Source organism: Heterodontus francisci, chromosome 23 (genome assembly GCF_036365525.1).
Source record: "Heterodontus francisci isolate sHetFra1 chromosome 23, sHetFra1.hap1, whole genome shotgun sequence".
Classification (NCBI taxonomy): Eukaryota; Metazoa; Chordata; class Chondrichthyes; order Heterodontiformes; family Heterodontidae; genus Heterodontus; species Heterodontus francisci.
The window spans coordinates 11,711,521-11,728,448 of NC_090393.1; the positions used below are offsets into that span (position 1 = coordinate 11,711,521).

At 40.0% G+C, this 16,928-nt stretch overlaps 1 protein-coding gene across 1 annotated transcript in view; it reads left to right on the plus strand.

The window, feature by feature from the left end:
* Window positions 1–16,928, plus strand: part of pi4kab (phosphatidylinositol 4-kinase, catalytic, alpha b) — a 167,379-nt gene that overhangs the window by 85,265 nt on the left and 65,186 nt on the right. Inside the window, exons 28-32 of the mRNA XM_068054681.1 lie at window positions 1,548–1,637; window positions 4,139–4,258; window positions 11,958–12,050; window positions 13,308–13,464; window positions 14,701–14,828. Of these exons, the coding sequence (XP_067910782.1) occupies window positions 1,548–1,637; window positions 4,139–4,258; window positions 11,958–12,050; window positions 13,308–13,464; window positions 14,701–14,828 (588 nt within the window). The remainder of the gene's footprint in view (window positions 1–1,547; window positions 1,638–4,138; window positions 4,259–11,957; window positions 12,051–13,307; window positions 13,465–14,700; window positions 14,829–16,928) is intronic.

The window sequence follows — 16,928 nt, forward strand, 5'->3', positions numbered from 1 at the left end:
AACTATGTGTATTAGCAACCTACAAGAACAAAAACCTTAGACATTGCTGTGCTACACCACCAGGTGCCTCACTCATACTTCATATTATAGTCGTCTCTGCTTCTGGCAACTCGTTTCGTGTTCCCAGCAATAATTAATTCTTTTGCCACCTGTTTGGTTAACCTTGTAACTAGTTCAGCTAATCTATAAAACATTTGCTCTGTATGTCACACACTCCTTATTTGGGCAGTCATCATTCTGTTATGCCTGTAGGTGGTGTGTGACTAGGGTTTTCTCATTGTAAAGTGACCTAACACAGTCATATCATAGCAGCAGTGCACTTTTGCACTCGGTGGAGAGTTCATAAGGTCTGGAAGCTGCAGATCCCCTTATCTACACCTACAGCATTACTGAGGCATTCTGAGGAAAATTTGTTTTTCCTTGATTTCCGGAGAGATTCACTAATATTTATGATGTATCTTGGTTTTCTGCTACAGCACACTACAGGTGACAATGAAACCTCTTTGTTTCAGTGCATTTGATAACTGAGCCCAAAACCATGAGTAACAACTTCTAAGAACATAAAAAATAGGAGTAAGAGTAAACAATATGGCTGCTCAAGCCTGTTCTGCCATTTAATACAAGCAGGGCTGATTTTCCACATCAACTCCACTTCCCGCCTATCCCCATATCCCTTGATTCTCTTAGTGCCCAAAAATCTATTGATCTCAATCTTGTCATCGCATGTGTTCAATTTTAAACTGAACAATTTTTGGGGGTGTGTGGAGAGAAGAGAATGTTAATGTTTTCTGAAAGATAGTTAATTCTCGGGAATTACATTTTTCCTGCCTACATTTATACTCAATGTCAGCGATCCCAGATTAAGACAGGATAGCTGCCAAATACAATTGTGACCCAATAATATGCCTTACTCTCAATGACTGAAAAGCATTCCTACTGCACTAATTGAATATTTTCCATACCAGCCATACTTGCAGCTGAATTGAAGTTGCTAACTTAGTGTCTTTTATTTCCTTGTGATGCCCTTATTTTTGAATTGAGTTTGAAAAATATGAATAACTTATATTTAGGTTCCATATGAAGTATTACTAGCTCAACAATTGATTTGCATTTGAAGCATGTAAATGTGAGGAATAATGTACAAAGGAATGTTTTGCTTTAATGTTTGTGCATAGGAGTTTCCATATGTGTTTTTACAGAAGTTGTTTTAAAAACTATTTAGTGCATGAATAACATTAAGTTTTAGAAACTGTGTGAGAATATCATAGATTTATAGAAACTTACAGCACAGAAGGAGGCTATTTAGCCTGTCGTGCCTGTGCTAGCTCTTTGAAAGAGCAGTTGTGTTTGGTCCCACATCCCCGCCTTTTTGTCTGACACCTTGTAAGTACCTCAATCTCAAGTTCCTGTCCAACTCCGCTTTTAAAATTATTTCTGAAATCAGCTTCCACCACCTTGACAGGTAGAGCGATCCAGATCCCGAGTAGCTGCAAAATAATTCACCGTGATTAATCCTAATAAATCAGAGGATTTTTTTCCCCCCTCAGAGTATTGTCCGAGATTTTGCTGCTCGTTGTGGTGGGATCCTGCAGGAGGCGATGAAATGGGCTCCATCCGTCACCAAATCCCATCTTCAGGTAAACCGCCAGCTTGTGTATGAAAAAAGAAAATGAAAGCACACTGAATTGCAGACAGACAATTGGGTGGAAATTGACTGGATGGTAGGCGACAACAGCTTGCATTTATATTGCACCTTTAACATAGTACAAGGTGCTTCACAGGAGTGTTATCAAACAAAATTTGACACCAAGCCCCATATATTTATATAAATGATTTGGATGAAGGGACTGAAGACATGGTTACTAAATTTGCTGATAACACAAAGATAGGTAGGAAAGTAAGTTGTGAAGAGGGCATAAGGGAGCTACAAAGAGTTATGGATAGATTAAGTGAGTGGGCAAAGATCTGGCAAATGGAGTATCATGTGGGAAAATGTGAAATTGTCCATTTTGGCAGGAAGAATAAAAAAGAAGCATATTATCTAAATGGTGAGAGACTGCAGAGATCTGAGATGCAGAGGGATCTGGGTGTCCTAGTGCATGAATCACGAAAGGTTAGTATGCAGGTACAGCAAGTAATTAGGAAAGATAATAGAATGTTATCATTTATTGCGAGGGGAATTGAACACAAAAGTAGGGAGGTTATGCTTCAGCTATACAGGGCATTGGTGAGACCACATCAAGAACACTGTGTACAGTATTGGTCGCCTTATTTAAGGAAGGCTGTAAATGCGTTGGAAGCAGTTCAGAGAAGGTTTACCAGAGTAATACCTGGAATGGGCGGGTTGTCTTATGCAGAAAGGTTGGACAGGCTAGGCTTCTATCCACTGGAATTTAGAAGAGTAAGAGGCGACTTGATTACAACATATAAGATCCTGAGGGGTCTTGACAGGGTGGCTGTGGAAAGGATGTTTCCTCTTGTGGGAGAATCTGGAACTAGAGTTCACTGTTTAAAAATAAGGGGTCACCCACTTAAGACAGAGATGAGGAGAAGTTGTTTCTCCTGAGGGTTGTGAGTCTTTGGAACTCTCATCCTCAAAAGGCAGTGGAAGCAGAGTCTTTGAATATTTTTAAGGTAGAAGTAGATAGATTCTTGATAGGCAAGGGGGTGAAAGGTTATTGGGGATAGGCGGGAATGTGGAGTTGAGGTGACAATCAGATCAGCCATGATCTTACTGAATGGCAGAGCAGGCTCGAGGGGCCGAGTGGCCTACTCCTGCTCCTAATTCGTATGTTTGTATAAGGTCATATTCAGACAGGTGACCAAAAGCTTGGGCCAGAAAGGTAGCGGTTTATTCTGATTGGAAGGATGCGAATAATGGTGTCTCCCAGGGATCTGTACTGGGGCATCAGCTTTTCACTATATTTATCAATGACTTAAATGAAGGAATAGAGAGCCTTATATCCAACTTTGCTGACCATCCTAAGTTAGGAGGCACCGTAAGTAGTGAAGAGGGGAGCAGAAAGTTAGCAGATTAAGTAAATGGGAAAAACTGTTAAGTGCAGTTCTGTGTAGGGAAGTGTGAGGTCATCTAGTATGGATCCAAGGTAGACAAATTGGAATGTTTTCTAAACAGTGAGAAACTCAAAACTGGGAAGGAGCAAAGAGATTTCAGTGTCCATGTATACATCACTGAAAGCGAGTGGTTAAGTACAAAAAGCAATCAAAAGGACTAATGGAATATTGGCCTTTATCTCAAGAGGACTGGAATGCGCAGGGGATGAAGTTATGCTTCAGTTGTGTAGACCTCATCTGGAATACTGTTATGTTCTGGGCACTGTTCCTCAGGAAGGATATATTGGCCTCAAAAGGGGTGCAGTGGAGATTTACTAGAAGGCTACCAGGAATTAAAGGGTTAAATTTAAGAGGACGAGTTGCATAAGCTTGTCTTTTCCTTGCGTATAGAGAATTGAGGGATGATCTAATTGAGGTGTTTAAAATGATAAAAGATTCTCCTTAGCTCCCCTATCAAATCCTATTTCCTTTAGTGGGGAAATCTCGAACAAGAGGGTCTCAAAAATTAAAATTACAGCTCGAACATTCTGGAGTAAAATTGGGATGCATTCCTTCATGCAACAGATAGTATAACTCTGAAACACTTCTTTTCCCCCCCCCCCCGCCCCCGAAATGCCGTGGACACTGGGGGGCCAGTTGAAGCTTTCAAGACTGAGATTGATAGATTTTTCTCACGTAAGGGTATCAAGGAATATGGGTCAAAGGCACGCGAATGGAGTTGAGTTACAGATCAGCCCTGATCTAATTGGATGGCGGAGCAGGCTGAAGGGACTGAATGGCCACTTCCTGAATATATTAAAAGGCCCACCTTAATAAAGTGTGTGTTGCCGTCTCGTGGAATAAAGAGGAATTGTGGCAACTTTTTCTGGCAAAGTTCCCAAATATTAGATATTTCTAAGTTTAAAGACTGTACAATTTTAGGCTGTTCAATATCCATAAGATGCATGTTTGTTTCTAGAATTATGCTATTCAGCTGAAATTAACCTTCATATCAGATTTTGTTTTCCATCAAACTTTAAGTGCAGGGTTGTGCAAGGAGTAGTTTCCTGTTTTTGTTTTTCAGGAATATTTGAATAAGCATCAGAACTGGGTATCTGGTCTGTCTCAGCACACTGGCCTCGCTATGGCAACTGAGAGTATCTTGAACTTTGCATGTTACAACAGACAGAACACTACACTCGGGGTATGTACATTGGGGACAGCATTGGTAATGCATGATATAGAATTACGCTTGATGGTACAGGGGAAGAGCAATACTATAATGTTGAATTTGTTTCCTGTTCTAATTACTCTTCCATTCCTGATTTGTCATTTGTTTCTCTGGTTCACATGGGGGTGACCCACTGTACTCATAAGCCAACTGCCCAATCGTGGAGACGCGGATCCCTTCGGATACCTATCCTCTTTTGAATTGAATCTAATCCAAGTAAGACTGGAAGGCCCTGCAGTTGGATTGTATAATTACAGATCATGAATCAAACCTCTGAATACAGTTCCATTCGATCACTAATTCCACATTGAGAATTAGTAGTTAACAGTTATTGGCTTCAGAATCATAGAATGATGTAGCACAGAAGTAGGCCATTTGGTCCATCTTGTCTGTGCCAGCTCTTTGAAAAGAGCTATCCAATTCTGTACATTTTCCCCATAGTCCTGAAAATGTTCCCCTTCAAGTATTTATTTAATTCCCTTTTGCAAATTATTATTTAATCTGCTTCCATCACCCTTTTAGGCAGTGACAGATCGTCATGTCTTGGTTGTGTAAAAAAAAACTTTGAATAGCAGCTCCTGGTTCTTTCATCATTTGCCTTAAATTGGTGTCCTCTGGTTACCGCTGAACCTCTTTTTTAAAAAAAAAAAATTCCTTTTAGCCTTCTAAGGAGAATCGCCCCAGTTTCTCGAGTCTGTCGGTAACTCGATTTTTAAATTTAAAACAATAGTGTATTTGATTTAACTTTATTAATGTAGCAATTGAAATTCCATTTTTCGCTCAAATATCTGTGCTAAATTGTGTTTGCACCTGCACTGCAAAGATACAGTATTGTCTACTTTGAATGGTGTTTGAAATTTAATGTCACGAAGGTGTGCATGCAGATTAGAATTCTGCTGCAGGAATCCCGGGGAAATAATTCAATTGTTTCTAAACAAAGAGAAACAATTAAACAACTGCCCCTGGAAAATCAGCAGTTTAGTCACTGCAAGCTGCTGTTGTGTATTTCCTCCTAATCTCTCAATTAAAAAAGAGGTGTGGCATTTGACATAGGAGAACGTGTCAAAAAACTGGTTTTAATTGTTCTCTACATATAAAGGAAGGACTTTATCTTGTGATCAAAAATGTTTCAATACACTTCACATGCAATAACGTACTTTGATCTGTACTTGTGTAGACAAACTTGACAGTGCTTGGGTGAACAGCAACATACCATGAACATCAGTTATTGAATGGCCAGTGCTGATGTTGGTAAAGGAAAGAATATTGTCACAACACAAGAGAGCTCACTGCTCTTGTTTGTGCGATCTTAAACGGCCACTTGAACCATCTGGAACAGTTAGTTGGTGTGTTATAACGTCTTGTTCGAAAGACAGCACCTCTGAAACTGCGGCACTCCCTCAGCACTGCACTGAGGTGTTGGTCTGGATTATGTGCTTAAAGTTACTGGATTGGAACTCATACCTTTTGACCGCAAGGTGCAAGTGTTACTACTGAGCCAAGCTAAAACATACATGGCGTAGGAAAGCAGCAGCATTACTTTGTTTAGCCAGGTGGATCATACCCCTCCTCCCCTATGATCAACAGCTTCCTGACACCTTGTTTTTATGAGCTCAGGTGAATGTCACTTGGATGAGGTACTGGAGGGAGACAATTGGATTTGTTATGCCAGCAACCATTAAACACCTTTAGAGAGTGAGTGAGAAAATGTAACTAAAAATACATCACTCCTCAGCCTGTGTCAGAATATTTGGTCCCCTCTGTTGTCCTGCTGTCATCATAAATTGGGCTCTTCCATTTAACGCATCACACCTTGAGGGCAAAGATGTAGACAACTGGCCATCCCACCACTCTGTCATGCTACACATTGGAGCCCTGATGTTTTATTTAAATTTTTCCATGAAATATGTTTGTTTGTATTTTATATGTTTTATTTCCCCCATGAATTAGTTTTGTGATGTGGTCGTCCCTGTTTTACATATTCACTGATTATCCTGCACCGTGTGTAACCTCCACAGCTGCCATTTTCCCCTATTACCCAGGTTTGTTGCAGTAATAACCAACAACTTAGACTTGTTTTGTGAGAGTTTTAGTTTCTCATTTCTTTAATTGGAGCAAATTATCTACAGGTAAAGTTTGTGCTCAGAGGTTTGGGCACAATGTAAGTTTAAAAATAAAGTTCTTAAGTTCCAATTGTGCGGAGTTTGCAAGTTCTCTCTGTGACCTGCGTGGGTTCTCTCCGGGTGCTCTGGTTTCCTCCCACATGCAAAAGACTTGCGGGTTGATGGGTAAATTGCCCCTAGTATAGGTAGGTGGTAGAAGAATTGCGGGAAAGTGGGGATGTGAGAGGGGAATGGGATTAATGTAGGATTAGTATAAATGGGTGGTTGATGGTCAGCACAGACTTGGTGGGCCGAAGGGCCTTTTTCAGTGCTGTATCTCTCTATGACTCTATATTAATACCACAGTCTTAAAACAGGTGTATCGTTTAAAATTGACATTTGTCTCATGCAAAACCCAAATCCTAATTGTTTAGAAAGGAAATCATGACTGTAAAGTTATATGTGGCATTTTTGTCTAACAACTTAAAGGGAAGCTAAAACATGAATTTTGGAAGTTGGAACATTAGTGAGTGCAATCTGGGTATATCAGAGTGGTTTTCTGATTATTTTTAGATTTTTACTGTTTAACTATGATCTCGGGGTGAAATGCAAAGGTTGTTAATGATCTAATGGTTGGTACAGTTAAATCACCAGGAAGAGCATTTCTTGATTTGGTTTGAAAGCTTTTAATGATTTCTACTAATCCTATCTGAGGTAACTGTAGATTCTAGTGAAGTTTTTTATAACGCACATGCTTTGGGTGATCTATGAAGAATGCAGCTGCATTGCTATTCACAAAATTTAATTTACTTCAAAAGTGAAGAATAGTGAGACTTAACTGAAAAGCTGCTGCGTAGTTCAGGCCTCTCACCTTACCCTGTAAAATTCTCATTTCTGAACTTAAAATATGTGGAAAGACTTGCATGTTGGGAGCACACATAGGATACTTTCTAGCAGTTACTGGTGGTCCGGTGCCATAAAGACCAGAAGGTCTTTAACACGTCGTGTGTACTAGGTTAGCTGATCTCAGCTGATAGCGAGGGCACTGCTTTTGGCTTTAGCACTCCCTAAGCTAATGAGAGCTAAAATCTCTGCTGAAAAGTGAAAAGTATTGCTTGTGCAAATGTTGGGTCAAGTGCACCATTAGACATGGCCTCGAAGCCTTCCACTGTTGTATAGCCTGCTGTCAAACTCTCTTTAGGCTCTTATTTGAGGAGTGGCCTTTTGAATGAGGAAGAACAGCAGGTGGTGAAATTTGAATTCAATTAATAAAATCTGGAATTAAAAAGCTAGTCTAGTGTGATCATGAAGTCATTGTCGATTGTTGTAAAAACCCATCTGGTTCACTAATGTCCTTTAGGGAAGGAAATCTGCCATCCTTACCTGGTCTGGCCTACATGTGACCCCAGATCCACAGCAATATGGTTGACTCTTAAAATGCCCTCTGAAATGGCCACTCAGTTCAAGGGCAATTAGGGATGGGCAATAAATGCTGGCCTAGCCAGCGATGCCCACATCCCATGAACGAATAAAAAAAAAGTGCTGGAAAAAGAGAAACCGAGTTAACATTTCAGGTCACTGATCTTGCATTGGAACTGGAAAACGTTAGAGATGTAACAGTTTTTAAGCAAGTTTTTAAGCAAGGTGATTTAGAGCTTTGGATCAGAAATTGGCTAGCTGAAAGAAGACAGAGGGTGGTGGTTGATGGCAAATGTTCATCCTGGAGTTTAGTTACTAGTGGTGTACCGCAAGGATCTGTTTTGGGGCCACTGCTGTTTGTCATTTTTATAAATGACCTGGAAGAGGGTGTAGAAGGGTGGGTTAGTAAATTTGCGGATGACACGAAGGTCGGTGGAGTTGTGGATAGTGCCGAAGGATGTTGTAGGGTACAGAGGGACATAGATAGGCTGCAGAGCTGGGCTGAGAGATGGCAAATGGAGTTTAATGCGGAAAAGTGTGAGGTGATTCACTTTGGAAGGAGTAACAGGAATGCAGAGTACTGGGCTAATGGGAAGATTCTTGGTAGTGTAGATGAACAGAGAGATCTTGGTGTCCAGGTACATAACCTGGGTAGCAACTTTCAGGGATTTAATAGGGCTGTTAAGAAGGCATATGGTGTGTTAGCTTTTATTAGTAGGAGGATCGAGTTTCGGAGCCACGAGGTCATGCTGCAGCTGTACAAAACTCTGGTGAAACCGCACCTGGAGTATTGCGTGCAGTTCTGGTCACCGCATTATAGGAAGGATGTGGAAGCTATGGAAAGGGTGCAGAGGAGATTTACTAGGATGTTGCCTGGTATGGAGGGAAGGTCTTACGAGGAAAGGCTGAGGGACTTGAGGTTGTTTTCGTTGGAGAGAAGGAGGAGGAGAGGTAACTTAATAGAGACATATAAGATGGCAAACACGAGGGGACATAGCTTTAAGTTGAGGGGTGATAGATATAGGACAGATGTCAGAGGTAGTTTCTTTACTCAGAGAGTAGTAGGGGCGTGGAACGCCCTGCCTGCAGCAGTAGTCGACTCGCCAACTTTAAGGGCATTTAAGTGGTCATTGGATAGACATATGGATGAAAATGGAATAGTGTAGGTCAGATGGTTTCACAGGTCGGCGCAACATCGAGGGCTGAAGGGCCTGTACTGCGCTGTAATGTTCTAATTCTAATAATCAGAGGGTTAGATAGGGTGGATAGTGAGAGTCTTTTTCCTCGGATGGGGATGGCAAACGCGAGGGGACATAGCTTTAAGTTGAGGGGTGATAGATATAGGACAGATGTTAGAGGTAGTTTCTTTACTCAGAGAGTAGTAGGGGCGTGGAATGCCCTGCCTGCAACAGTAGTAGACTCGCCAAATTTAAGGGCATTTAAGTGGTCATTGGATAGACATATGGATGAAAATGGAATAGTGTAGGTCAGATGGTTTCACAGGTCGGCGCAACATCGAGGGCCGAAGGGCCTGTACTGCGCTGTAATGTTCTTAAAAAAAAAAACTGGAAGAAATATACCTTACCAAGATTTAGCACCTTCATTAGATGGGGATGGAGGGGAAGAGAATGGGAGAAAAAGAAATGTATAATATGTCACTTCAGTTTGCTTTCCAACATTCTTCTTTACATAAATTCAAATGGAAAGACTTGCTTAGTGCAGCCTGATTAAACTATCAGTGCAGGAAAAGTTCTGTAGAGAATGCATTGGATGCTCTGAATTACATGGCAGAAAAATTACTCATGCTGTGCTGAATGATTTTCAGTGAATTATGGTGCACAGTAGGTGAATGGCCAATATAATGCAATGCCCCTTAAAAATGTTTTTCATTTTTAATATCTTTCTGTAAATGACGTGTGTTATAAATTGCTTGTGTTAGCTCAACGTGCTTGGAAGTGTAACAGGTGGTGGGATAGAATACAGGTTTATATATTGTATTCTGTATAGATATCTTTAAGTGTGCTATTCTGTTGTCAATGTTACCTTCTGATGACTGGCATTGTTAAACTGTTAGAGAACTACCTGTAAAAGTGGGGCATGCAATATAAAACAATCCGGTCTTGGATTTTAGGTTATCGTCCAGCTGCATTTTAAATTATTTGCTTCTGCTAATTGTAAGGAACTAAGCAAACTATCAATACTTCGTGATAATGGAGCATTAATATTTTAGGTGTTTGAAAAATATCAATTCGAAGGCACTTGTGAAACATAGTTATATTTATAAAATATCAATAGGGTAAATTTTTTAATTCAATATTGTAAAACCTTATAAAATAGCAATGCTGTAAGTGCTTATAAAATGTCTATATTGGTGTTGTACAAAATGTTGCTGTTTTATAAAATATCAATATAATAAAATGTAAAATATATGTTGACATTGTAAGTTATATATAAATTAATATTGTAGATTTATAAAATATTGATATTATAAGCCATCCAAATAATCATTTGTAGGAGATTTATCAAATATCATTAGAAGGAATTGCATTTATATAGCACCATTCATGTCTGTGGTTGCCCCCAAACCATATAATTGATACCAGGCTGTAAGTCCCTGCGAGCCTAGGGCTGGACAGGTGCATTGCATGTTGTGTGCTTTACTTTCCTCCAGTGCATGGGGTGAATGGGTGGTATTGAAAAAAAATCTTGCTATAGTGTTAATACACCCCCGGGCTTGCACTTGAAGAATCGACACTCGGTTGGGTCAAGCAGAAAAGTGCAGAAAGCTAAAATGGGGAGGGGAATTGCAGCATACTCTCAGTATAAAATGAACGCAGCAGATCTTTACAATACCCAGAGCGGGATGGAGTTGCATTAGGTGGATTTAGATCTTCTCATACTTTATAACTTTGTATTTTTTTCTATTAATTGATGGACTTAAAGCTATTTTTTGGATTTAGTACCACTATGCATTGGTTTAACCAGTTAAAAATAGAACACCCAACGTTCTGCATCAGGACTACTTTAATCCTGTGAAATAGTTCCTTCATTAAGCATTTTTTAGGTAAATGCATTGATTATTTTAAATGAGTTGACCTACTAATAGCCCGTTTAATTTTGTAAATCATGGTCTGCCAACTATGGACTGTTGGCGCTCTGGCCCTGTTTAGCTATGGTTGGATTGAAACTGGTGCATGAGAATTGCTTGTAGTCTTTAAAGTCAATCGGAGGTAGAATCCGTTTTTGCCTTAGGTCCCTTGGTAATGCTATGCTGTTTCACTCGTACACAAAATGTAACTGGCAGCTTATAATAGGTGTCTGGCATGGGCTTCTTGGGCTAAATGATCTGTTGCTGTGCTTTAGATACTTGCTAATATCTGCTGTAAAAGGGTAAATAAACCCATGGAAGATGTATGCTTATAATCCCAAAATGTTTAAACTTAGCGTGTGTTGATTATGATAGTTGCCTCCCAGCCAGGGTCCCAGGTTTGTCTGTTGCTTCAATCTGCTTAGCTTGGTTAAGTGATATAGATCCACTTGTAGCGAGTTGGAAGGTTACTTATGCTAGGGACCATGATCGCTGTATTCAGAGACAGCCCCCTCCCCAATAAATTGTGGTTCCTGTTAACTGATTGCATAATAACATTAATTTCAGTTCCGATTAATAGATATGGAAGCTGCAATCCCCAAAATTGTGATTTTAAATATCAGAACCATATTTTTTCTTGCGTTATTGGCACAGTGACTGAAACACAAACTATTTTGTTTAAACAAATTTCCCTTTCACCGATACATTTTATAGCCGATATTGCCCTGAACTGGTTGGATGAGTTTGTGGCGGTGAAACAGTAATTATTTAATATTATCAAGAAATGGTATAAAGTATAATCTCATTCTAATTACTGATGTTGACTGAGAGTTGGATATTTTGATGAAACCTATTGGAATTTGTAGATTTAGTAGCAGATATGTTATCTACAGTCTCCAAAATGGGTTAAATATCAGAATTATGTTTGTCTTGCAGAATTGTCACAGGAGGCTAAAACTTAAAGAAGCTGATATTTTCTGTCTCTAAATGCTTACATTTACCATCTCCTAATTGAAGCATTTTACAACAAGAATGCTTTACATGTTCATGCATTACTTTGCAGGCGACTCAGCTAACTGAAAGGCCTGCTTGCGTGAAGAAAGACTATTCCAACTTTATGTCTTCCCTCAATCTACGCAATCGTTCTGCAGGAGAGGTAAATGCAGCTTTTTAAGTATTCCTTTACCTTTTTTTTTGTTCTGAGTTTCTGGAATCCAGAGCAAAGGTGCACCAGCTGTTTCCTGCTCTCTGCCAATGTTGCTCTAAAACCTGTGTGAGACGAGCCCAGGAAACCAATAAAGCAATAGGCTGCATTTATTTTGAGTGTCTTACCATGGTCTCAGGATTGCCCAAAGCACTTTATATTCAATAAACTACTTTTTAAAGTGCAGTCACTGTTGCTATGCAGGCAAACACAGCAGCCAATTGACTAGGGTGCAGATCAGGCCTTGTAAAAGGTAGGTAAAATATCAGGCAATATAAGTTGGAGCAGCGTGGTTTCCTAGGCTAGTTTTGTACTGCCAAATGGCGTCAGATGGGAATTTTCCAGATCTTACCCTGTCATTGGCATTGGGTTTTAAACCTGTGCTTATTTGCATGAAGTAACACTGCTGTGGGGGTAGGGTCTGTTCATGGTGCTTCCTGCATCATGGTTGTGGGCATGGATTTGATGAACCAGATGGTCTTTTCCTACCCATCCTTCTTGTATGTTCAAATTTGTCTCCAAGAATTGAGAATAAATGGTAAGTTAATCTGTTTTCAGGATGCTGATTGAGCAATGAATGTTGGCCAAGGTACGCGTAGAAATTTCTGCTTTGCTTTGAACAATGTCAGGGAATCTATAACATTCCTCTGAGCGGGCAGATTGGATTTCAGTTAAACATCTTGTTGGAAAGACGGCATCTCTGAAAATGTGGCACTGGCATCAGCACTGCATTGTGTCAGCCTAGGTTATTTGCTCAAGTCCTGGAGTGGACCTGAATCCCACTGCTGTCTGACTCGGTGTGCACTGGACTGAACCAGGCAGGCACATTACTCTTGAAAACGTGTGGGAGGACAGGAACAGGTATGCTGTTAAACAGGTCCTCAGTCAAATATCCAGCTGATGCTTGGCCTACACCTGAATAATGGCACGTGATGAGGTATTGGAGGGTTAATATTCCTACAGAACTATATCTTGACAAAGGTCAGCGCCTTCAGGAAAAAAAGCAGCAAATAATTTAGAAAAAGAAAGATAAAGTGGAGCAAAAAACAAAAATATTGAGATTTAATGCATTACTTTGCTAGAATTGTATCACTTAGATTTCAGTGGCACAGAATTATTCTATAAAACCTGAGCAATGATTCTGTTGCCTGTCATATGCTGCCTGTTCAATATTTTGGGGTATCTTAGTGTTTTTTTTTCTCTCTACAGGTCGCAGGCATGATTCAGTTTTCTGAAGCAACTGGTCGGCAGTCTGACCTGAACAAAGTCATGATTAAAAAGCTTAATGATGCACTGGAATCTGTTGAGAGTGAGGCTTACACACAGTCCATGTTCAACCTTACAGCTTTGCTCATCAGCAGCAAAGGTGAGATGTATAGCTGCTACAATCTCGAACGGAAATAAATGTTACCTTTCAAAAATTATATTCTGCGTTGCATAAGATGCAACACAGAAGAACTATGGAATGTCTAATTTACACTTTTATATCTGATATTGGATGTGACTTATGCATTGATAAGATTTAGGCACGATATTTTACAGAACTTGGTGCTTTGTAATTGAATTGCAAAGTCAAAAGAGTGAATTTATTGAAGGTTTAGTAGCACTAAACCAAAGTGCTAATGTTTTGTACCTCCATGGCCGAGATCAACTCATGAAGCTTTGGCTCAAATCAAGCTGCTCCTTGGAGTATCCTGTGGCACTTGAGAGAAAACCAACACCATAATGCTTCACTATAGCACTTTGTAGTTAATTACACTCAACTTTCTATCTCAGCTGTTCAGTAACAGGGTACAGAAAGTATCCACAGTTATTCTCAACCAGTAATTTCTGACACTTGAAAAATGTAGGAGTGGGTGGTGTGTGAAATAAAAAAATAGTTAACTTGGAGAGGCTGAATCAAAAACAAACTTTAAAATCTGGTATTTATTGGTGCAAGTCGAAGAGACTTAGCAGTTGGCAGGAAAAAAGACAGAAGCGCAAGGAGAGAGCCAACTGTGTAACAGCCCCGACAGCCAATTTTATCTGCAGCACCTGTAGAAGAGTCTGTCACTCCAGAATTGGCCTTTATAGCCAATCCAGGCGCTGCTTCACAAACCACTGACCACCTCCAGGCGCTTACCCATTGTCTCTTGAGACAAGGAGGCCAAAGGGAAAGGAATTGGTGCACAAAAGGAATTGGGGGTTGTTGCATTTTACCACGGTGAATATGTTCCAACAAACAGGAGTACTAGCTCCCCCTCACGCCACCCCCTGTGTAATCAACAAGATGTTTCAAACAAACTACTTTCGTTATTCAATAGTGTATCGGTACAATAGATAAGGTTGCAATAGTGATATACTGCAGTCTGCAAGGTTCAGTTTGAGTTAATGCTGACACTTAATAGGGCTTGTTATTACTTGTGTAGCTGTTTCATTTACAAAGGAAGTCTGAATGAAGGTTTTCAATCAATAACTGCACCTGAATTTGGCTCATCAATTCTAAAACTCCATTATTTGTTCATAACTTATGATCAGTTAACTCTCTTTTCCATTTAAAATTGAAGTGAGTAATTAGATTGCATGTTCATGGAAAGGGTTTTTTCTCCCTGTTTTGCTACAGTTTGTGATCCTCAACTCCTTCACCATTTGTGCTGGGCCCCTCTGCGCATGTTTACATCATTGGGCATGGAAACTGCAGTGGCTTGTTGGGAATGGCTGCTGGCTGCAAAGAATGGCATAGAGGTTCCAGTAAGTATTATGTCTTCAATTAACACCTTTTAAAAACCAAGTTAAAACAATTAAGCCTTCATTGAGTTAATGCCACTCATCATCTTCTTGACAACAAGCATGCATCTCTGTCTTCTTGCAAGAATTTTACAAAGAATTGCAAGAAGAAGAAACTCATTGCTAGAGTAGGAGCTGCACATTTATTGTACATCATTTATCTTTGAGACTGCACAAATCCTGACATGACCTGCAAGCATACAGCTCAGAAAATAATCTATAAATGTTAGTCTGCTGTGCACTAATAGTGTAGCTAACTCAAGGCAGCGAAGATGATTTAGTGAGTTGCCTTTGACTTTTATCGTAATATTTCTCCCTTGACCTCTCAAACACCTCAGATTAAATTAACTTTTAAAATCCATTTATCCTTGTCTATATGAGAGAGAGAGAGAGAGAATACAAGTAATATCCCAGTATTAGCTGTAAGTCAGGAAATGGAAGGGAGGGAGAAACTCGAGAAAATTACAGTCACCAGGGTAGTGGTAATGAACAAATTGTTGGAGCTGCGGGCTGACAAGTCCCCAGGTCCTGATGGACTTCATTCTAGGCTGTTAAAAGAAGTGGCCAGTGAGATAGTTGATGCTTTCATTTTAATTTTCCAAAATTCCCTAGATTCGGGGAAGGTTCCATTAGATTGGAAAATAGTGAATGTAACTCCTTTATTCAAAAAGGGAGGGAGACAGAAAGCTGGAAACTACAGGCCAGTTAGCTTAACATCTGTCTTGGGGAAAATGTTAGAAGTTATTAAAGACTTTATAGCAGGGCATTTAGAAAAATTGTAGGTAATCAGGCAGAGTCAACATGGTTTTGTGAAAGGGAAATCATGTTTAGCCAATTTGTTGGAATTCTTTGAGGGAGTTACATGTGCTGTGGATAAAGGGGAACCGGTGGATGTACTGTACTTAGATTTCCAGAAGGCATTTGATAAGGTGCCACATCAAAGGTTATTGCAGAAAGTAAAAGCTCATGGTGTAGGGGGTAACATATTAGCATGGAAAGAAGATTGGCCAGCTAACAGGAAACAGAGAGTAGGCATAATTGGTCATTTTCTGGTTGGCAGGATGTAACGAGTGGTGTGCCACAGGGATCTGTGCTGGGCCCCCAACTTTTTACAATTTATATAAATTACTTAGATGAAGGGACTGGAGGTATGGTTGTTAAATTTGCTGACACAAACATAGTTAGGAAAGTAACTTGTGAAGAGGACATAAGGCGGCTACAAAGGGATATAGATAGGTTAAGTGAGTGGGCAAAGACCTGGCAAATGGAGTATAATGTGAGAAAGTGTGAAAATGTCCACTTTGGCAGGAAGAATAAAAAAGAAGCATACTATCTAAATGGTGAGACATTGCAGAGCTCTGAGATGCACAGGGATCTGGGTGACCTAGTGCATGAATTGCAAATGATTAGTATGCAGGTACAGCATGTAATTAGAAAAGCTAATAGAATGTTATCGTTTATCATGAGAGGAATTAAATGCAAAGGTAGGGAAGTTATGCTTCAGCTATACAGGGCATTGATGAGACCACATCTGGAGTACTGTGTACAATACTGCTCTCCTTATTTAAGGAAGGATGTAAATGCGTTGGAGGCAGTACAGAGAAGGTTTACTAGACTAATACCTGGAATGGGCTGGCTGTCTTACGAGGAAAGATTGGACAGGCTGGGCTTGTATCCACTGGAGTTTAGAAGAATAAGAGGCAACTTGATTGAAGCATATAAGATCCTGAGGGGTCCTGATAGGGTGGATGTGGAAAGGATGTTTCCCCTTGTCGGAGAATCTGGAACTAGGGATCACTATTTAAAAATAAGTGGTTGCCATTTAAGACAGAGATGAGGAGAATTTTTTTTCTCTGAGGGTCGTGAGTCTTTGGAATTCTGGTCCACACAAGACGGTGGAAGCAGAGGCTTTGTCAAGGCTGAGGCACACATTATTTTGCCATATGAACATTAAAACTCAAAATTGCAAGCCCCTGACTGGAAAGACATTTTCATAGTAACAGACAGTGTTGGAACAAAAGGTCCCAGTCTTTGCTTCCCCACTACACAGAAGAAGCGGTCAGA